The sequence below is a fragment of the Papaver somniferum genome, chromosome 9, assembly GCF_003573695.1.
Source record: "Papaver somniferum cultivar HN1 chromosome 9, ASM357369v1, whole genome shotgun sequence".
Lineage (NCBI taxonomy): Eukaryota > Viridiplantae > Streptophyta > Magnoliopsida > Ranunculales > Papaveraceae > Papaver > Papaver somniferum.
Window position 1 is genome coordinate 35255421 of NC_039366.1, and position 7891 is coordinate 35263311.

Consider the following 7891-nt stretch of genomic DNA (forward strand, 5'->3'; position numbering starts at 1 on the left):
TAGAGACAGTGAAAACTCTAAGTTTGGGGGTGATTATCACTTTCCTAGTTCCTTACCTTTAACTCTCATAAAGTCCACACACTTAGGAGTTGATATCCATGCCTCAACCATCTTACAAGATTATCTTCATACTAGGTTTCCCGAACCTAATGATGTCCTGAAAAAAGTTCAGTCGTTAGAAACCCATCCTATGGTTGATGTGGTTTGCCCAGGCTATGATACCCAGATTGACTTTGTTTTCCCACCAAATAGTTTTCTTCCAATTGTGGGAACGTATAGATTTCAAATGTGTCACTTATTAAGTTCTGAGACTAATCCTAAGTACTTTAGGAAATTAGAATCGACACATTTGATTCAGAATGACCACTACTCTGACTGTGGTCAACTATGTAAGTCATACCTAATTGACTTAGAGGATCCTAAATTATTTAGGTTATTTTGTGATTCCAGGTTCTTATCTGAGTTTTTCCAGACTCTAGGACCTAATAATTTGGATCCTACCTATGAGGAAATGCATCCGAGGAAAATAGTCTATTTAGACCCCTTCATAGAACCTGAACCTAAACCGCAATTAGCGATAATTATCCAGAAACTAGGTAAGGGCATGCTAGTCTTGTACATTTTCTTGGCTCACTGCAGTTTCCTTTTGTCAGCTCTTTTTGGTTTTAAAGACCCACAGTTATTTCGGCTACTGTTATACGGTTCGAGTTGACTAAACCTTTTCTATGTCTGGCTGAAGACTTTAAACTTAGCACTTCTTGGGAGGTAACCCAATCTCATGCAACACGGTAATATCTTTCCTTATCTCTTTTGCTTCAAATGGTAACAGTTTTTCCTTGTTCATGCTTTTAATTTCATCTTTAGAACATTGAGGACAATGTTAGATTTAAGTTTGGGGGTATGGGAGAAACTTTTTAGTTGCAGTATGAATAAATAAACTCCAGAGCCTAGAAATTTATGCGTATTTAGGATGGCACTAACCAATCTAAGTGGATGGAAGCATTTTGGTTGTAGGAGTTGAGGAACCAATCTGAATAGATGGAAACATCTAAAGAGTCTATTCATAAAAGTACAGAGCTCAGGTGTTAGAAATAACATGATAGTTTCACTATATCTCGTTGAGTCCTTTTCACTTCTATTTTTATTTTTATTTTGTTTTTAAACCATGTTTCTCTAAGTGATAGGTGGGGCCCACGATTCAAGTTGTTACCAATGCTAGGATGAATTAGAGTGATTGAGTTACAAAAAAAAAAATCAATCTGAAAAAAAAAAAACAGTTGACAAAAAAAAAAGTTGACAAAAAAAATTGAGACCAGATCAGCCGACCAAAAGGAAAATTCAATAAAGTCGACCACTGGTACCCTTGTATATGCCAGTTGTGTTGACCTAGAGTTAGGTTATCGACCACTGGTTCCCTTGTATATGCCAGTGTGTTGATATTAGTCAGACTAGTATCTCAATCCATTAGGATAGGTTCATTTTGGCGGAGGCTTTCAGACAGATATGGGAAACGTCGTTCACTTAGTAAACATCAAATCCATATATGTTTTTCTATATCCATCTTCTTGATCTATCCATGTGATTAGTTTTGACTCCGAATATGATATCCATAGTGCAACTATCTGAGTAGAGCTCTGTCACTTTATATGAATTTTAGTATGCTTGAGTGCAAACTCGTGTACATCAATTGGAATTTCGCATCAGGGTACTTCTTCCTGTGGTCAATAAGTATGCCAACCAAGGAGATTCTTTAGTGCCTTCCAAGGTTCTGCGTAGATAGCTAAGGTCTGGAGTACAGGTTTTGTGGGTATATCTCTTGTAAGCCCTCCCGAGACTATAACTCGGCCACTAGGGCCACCTAGGGGTTTAAAGGCTTATTGCATACGCTAAATGCAATCGACGATGCCTGCGACAGTGAGTTAGGATTTTATTTTGTAGTTTTGATTTGCTCGGGACTAGCAAATAATAAGGTTGGGGGTATTTGATAGACGCATTTAAATATCTAATATATCTCAATTGTATATAGTGTTAGTACTCGATTCTATACTTATTTGGTTATTTTATTTATTTGTAGGTGTTTTTAGAAGAATAAGGTTTTGCGGCGAAATTGGCTGAAAATGCGGCGTTTGGACCTCCGTTGATAGAGTATTGGAAGCACCTCAGAAATATCCCGGAGGAACCCCGAAAAAGTGCGGAAAATGTCCCAGAAAACTCACTACACGGACCCTCGATTTTGGATAAGGGGTAACCTAATTACTAAGGGGTAACCCATTTCCAGGCAGCTGCTAAAGGGACACCGGAGCTGGATAGGGGGCATCTCTTCTTCACATTTCAAATGAAGTTTTGGCGGGAAAGTGAGTTTGTTAACCGGCAGTTTTTGATCGGAATTTTTGAAGGAGCTATAGTGCGATTAAAGGGTTGGAAATGTTTGGGCTTACTCTATGGACTTATAGGAAGCTAACAGGGGTGATTTTAAGGGCCAGAAGTGGCTGGAATGACCGGGAGAAGCAATCAAAGTCCAAACAGGACACGTATGTTGTTGTTCACGTTCAAATATTTTGTGAGAAATTTTTGGGAGACTTTCACGCTGGATATACATGTATCTAGTTTTGTTCAAGTCAGGAGAGAGTTTTGTGGCAATGGGATAGCTAACAGACGCGTACAGAAGAGAGAAGAAGATAGAAACCCGTAACTGGCAGAGAAGAAAAAAAGAGATTCTATCGGGATTTCTTTGAGCTGTGAAGTATATAAGAGGTGGAGAGAAGTTAGAGAAGGTGGATCAAGAGGTTTGGGGTCGAGCAGAGACCAGAGAGAGGCTAGAGGAGCGAAGAACGGGAGCTGCAGGAAGGAGGAGTTCTGCTGTTGCTGCTGCCATTAAAGAGCACGAAGAACACGAAGAACGTACTCCAAAAGACAGTCGTTTATCAACAGTGACAACGACTTGCCTCAGAGGGTCTTAAAACAACAGCGTCAACAGCAGCAGTGAGGTGGTGTTTTATCGTTCTTCTCTGGACGCTTAAAGAGGGTCGTAGTTTCACTGTATTATATTTTTCACTCTTTTAATCATATTTTGAGCATCAAATATTTATTTCTATAACATGATTATTATGAGTAGCTAAACCCCATTACTGGGGTGATGGAGGAAACCATTCTTTATGCATGAGTAATTCTATTTAATTCTTTTATGACTATTTGCACTATTATGAGTTGTTTTATGATTTTTCTTGAATATTTGTGATTTTATCTGATGATGTATGCTTAGTCTAGGAACTCTTGATGCATCATGCTTATGATTTACATCTAATACTTTACAAAATCTATTTTTGGCAAAGAAAAGAGTCGATATTTGTTATCATTATAAGCTATAATTGTCTAGAATTAATAGTTGATTCGCATGAGTATAAGAATTGGTGGAATCCTGAGTCCTAGTATCTCTTGATCCTGTGACAAATTGTGTATATATATTTTTTTTTTTAAAATCTTTTCAAGTCCGAGTAACGAACTCTTATTTACCGCACGAAAAATACTATAACAAAATGGCGCCGCCGACGCGGACTTGTATATAGATTTATTTTTATTTTTTTAGGTTTATTTTTTTATTATTATTTGTTCCTTTTTACTTTGTCTTTTTTCTTTGATTTACAGGTTCAAAGTGGAGCACTAAGGACTTGGAGAGGAAAAAGCTTAAAGCGAAAAGCGAAAAGAGAAGAAAAAAGGACAATTTTAGGATTTAATTTTTAATTTTTAGTTTTTTTTTAGAGTGTGTGAGGAAAACTGTAATTTTTTTATTTATTTTGGACTTTGGACTTTAAACAATTGGACTTTATTTCTTTTTTCTTTACCCTACGGAAGGGTATTATTAAACAAAAAAGAGTCTGATTTGAAACCCAGGCATCTTTTTAACCAAAAGTCATAAGTTATTTAGCTATAGACAAGCATAAGATTGTATTATTACAAAACTATATCAATCCTAACTCAATTTCAGATTCAATAAAAGATAATCTAATATGAAACTCATGCATCATTTCAATCAAAAGTCATAAGTTATTTAGCTATAGATAAACATAAAAAAGATATACCTTTTGCTGTTTTTGATCTCTGATAATCGCCCAAAAGGATTTTAGGGCTTAACTTTATAGTTATTCTGAAACGCCAAGCGGGAATAATCCCCCAAAAAGATTTTCTTTTGATTTTCATCCCGCCCAAAAATAGTTAGGGTTCAAATCGAAAAAAAATTGACCGAGATTATTTCCGCTAAATGTTCTTCTTCCATTCCTTCTCAATATATTCTTCTTAACATCCTACGGCAATGGAGAGATGCTTCCGAAATTGTAGAACAAAACTTTACTAATAAACCCTAATTTTCTGTCAATAGCCTAAGATAGAGATAGATAGAAGTGAGAAGAACCGATAGAACCGGGGAGAATCTTTTTAAAGACACGCGTCTTTCTTTCTGTTTTTTTTTTTTTTTTTGCATACATTGTTACTGGTCTCCAGTACCAACTACCAAGAGAACCTTGGAAAGCCCAAGAATCTATACTTCGAAATCACCACATTAGTTACGAACCATAATATTGGGCATACCAAAATCTTCCAAGGGATACTGAATGAAGACAAAAAAGGTTGTGAAATAGCAAAATCAGATAACCCCTTAACCCAAAATTTTTTAGTGGCAAATCTGCCCAATCAAAATTAGTGTTACTAATTTTGATTAGTGATTAAATATTTTGTTTAGTGATTAAAATAATTTTCAGAATTATAAGAGTTGTTTGGATGAAAATTTTGGGGAAAAAAATCAAAGTTTTGGTTTGGTTAAGAAGGAGAGAAAGAGAAGGAGAAAGTGAGAAAATTCTAATTCTTGATTCAATGGAGGATGAGGAGTGTCATATGTCATCTAAAAAACCTAGGAAAATACACATCAAATACAACAATGATTCCCAAATGGTTGATTTCCTAGATTACGAGAATGATTCAATGGAGGATGAAAAGGTTCGACTTACATTTATGAGCCGAACCGATCCCTTTATGAACAGTTCGGCTAGCTGAAACTGTTTAGGTATGCGCCGAACATTTGCTAGACACTAGTTCGGCTTGTATAAAATTTTCCTAGAAAGCCGAACTTATTCCTGAGAGTTCTGGAATAAAAGTCGGCTTATATAATGAAAATCGTATTAGCCGAACTGTTCATATACACTTTCAGGCTGAAAATTTGAAGAACCGTTCGGCTTAAAAAACAACAACATTATGCGCCGAACCTAGGTTCGGCTCACAACGCAACTAAATTATGCGCCGAACCTAGGTTCGGCTCACAACTCACCTAAATTATGCGCCGAACCTTGATCTGAAACCTGGATATTGACAACTAATGAACAGTTCGGCAAGCTGAAAGTGTTATTGTTATGAGCCGAACCAACTAGTTCGGCTTGTTTAAAAATATCATAATGAGCCGAACCTAGTCCTGTGATCTGGAAGAAAAATTATGTGAGGTTCGGCTCATAGATGTAAGCCGAACTGTTCATCAATGGGTTGGTTCGGCTCATAGATGTAAGCCGAACCTATTCCTGAGAGTTCAGGAATAAAAAATGTTAATGGTTCAGCTTATATAATGAGAATCGTAGATTTTAAACCATTAAAATCAAGTAGATTTTATCTTCATCTTTAAGAGAATGAAAATACGAAGATAACGCAAAAAGAATGAGGTCATTCCGACATTGGAAGAAGAAGTTATGATCAAAACAAGATCGAAAGAATTCAGTCTACAGCGGGAAGTTCGGCTGATAACTCATCAACACTAGTCAGCCGAACCTAAAGCCTATAAATCAATATTTTCGAAGTGTTTAAGGGTATATAGGTCATTCGTACCCATTAGACACCCCTTATCAATACACCCTGGTTAGGAAAATGACTTTTTATGCCTATAAAGTTTTTGGTGTGTCCAATATTATGGTTCTTAGTTACTTGTAGCCACGTGCTTCATTGATTTTTTCCTAAAGGCCTCAACTTGTGTTCTTTTTTTGCCGTGGAATTTAGCTTTTGTTAGTTCCTTTGCACGAGCTATGTTGGAAATTTAATTTAGTGTTGTGTATTGGGTGGCCCGCCATTTACAATATGATACGCAGGTGGCCCACCATCTCTCTTAATGCGACAAATGATCCAGAATTTTCTGGACTTAACTTTGGTTTAGATAAGCCTTATTTTTTTATCTATAAGGATTAGTTTTCATCCCCTAATTGACATGTGTAGGCCATCGTGGCTAATTCACAACCCTTTTAACATTCTATGTTCAGGCTATAAATAGCCGAGAGAAGACTTGTAACGATGGCTTTGGGAAGAAATAACAATAATTTCATTCTCTCGTTTTATCAGTGTATGAATCCTTTAATTTTAGACTACTAGTACTTCTCTATACAAGGAGTGAACATTAGCAACTGTATAAGTATCATCCGCTTAACATCCGTAAACAGAGAACAAATTACAAAAGATTATCAGCACGAATCGCTCCCGACGGTCGACGGCCAAGCTATTACTGTTGAACAACTAAAATACAGGGAGTATATGTAGTTGTTGTTTCTTTGAATACTTTTCTTAAATGTCAAATCTAATTAAACTCGAATTCGCAGGTCTTGACATCTCAGGAAAATATTATATTTCTTGGGCACTTGATGCCGAGCTTCATTTGGAAGCTAAAGGTCTCGGGAAAACTATTACGGAAGGAAACAACGCTTCCAACCAGGACCGCGCTACGGCTCTAATTTTCCTTCGCCATCATCTCCATGATGATTTAAAAAGGGAATATTTGACAGTTAAAGATCCATTTACTTTATGGAACTGTCTGAAAAAACGGTTTGACCACCTGAAGTTGGTCATACTTCCAAAAGCTCGGAATGATTGGTTGAACTTGCAGCTGCAAGATTTTCGATCAGTGGCAGCTTATAATTCTGCTCTATTTAAAATTACCTCGACATTAAAATTGTGCGGGGAAATGTCACTGACGAACAAATGTTAGAGAAAACATTTACAACTTTTCATGCCTCGAATGTGCTCCTGCAGCAGCAGTATCGAGAACGTAAATTTACAGAATATTCCGAGCTAATTTCCTGTTTGTTGATTGCAGAGCAGAATAATGAGCTTTTGTTAAGAAACCATGAAGCTCGTCATGTTGGTTCCGCAGCGGTTCCTGAAGCACACGCTGCTACGCATTTTAGACGAGGAAATAATCATGGTAACAAAGGCAAACATGGAAATCGTAAAGGAAACCAACGTGGGGGCCACAAAAATGAACGAGGAAAGGGTGTCCGTTACCAGCCGTACCAACGGCCGCTAAAAATTTTGGAACCGAAGCAAGAAAAGGGAAAGAGTTCTTCTAGTCAAACCCCTCAGAAAAGTGTTTGCTATCGGTGTGGCTTAACTGATCACTGGCAGCGTACCTGTCGTACGCCAGAACATTTTGTTAGGCTCTATCAGGCGTCCCTGAAGCGACCTGCCGAAGACATAGAAACAAATTTAATTAAAGCCAGTGCCCCCAGTACCAGGGATACCCACTTGGATGTATCTGATTATCTCGTCGACCTTGAAAGTGGCGAGCCTAGTCAGTTTTCTTTCGATGAGCTGTAGAACTGTTTCTTCCTTATGCCCTATAGTATATTTCCTTGTGTTTTCTGTATGTTTTTTTTTTCTTCTTTTCTTTTCTCTTGTTATAATTTTGGGTGTGTTCTTTTTGGTGACGTATACCACATTTTTTGGTGTAATATAAGTGGACATTTTGGTAGTATTGTTGTTTAATTTTCTCCCGTCTATTTGTGTTGAAGGATATTGATTCCAGAAGCAATATATCCAAAATGGACGATGGGGATGTTTGTTTGGTTGACAGTGGAACAACAAACACAATTTT

At 37.1% G+C, this 7891-nt stretch overlaps 1 protein-coding gene across 1 annotated transcript; it reads left to right on the plus strand.

Moving 5' to 3' along the window:
• Positions 1-6999: 6999 nt before the first annotated feature.
• LOC113311764 lies at positions 7000-7614 on the plus strand. Its single transcript, XM_026560563.1, has one exon. It carries the CDS (start codon positions 7000-7002, stop codon positions 7612-7614), a length of 615 nt encoding a protein of 204 aa, XP_026416348.1.
• The last annotated feature ends 277 nt before the right edge of the window (positions 7615-7891 follow it).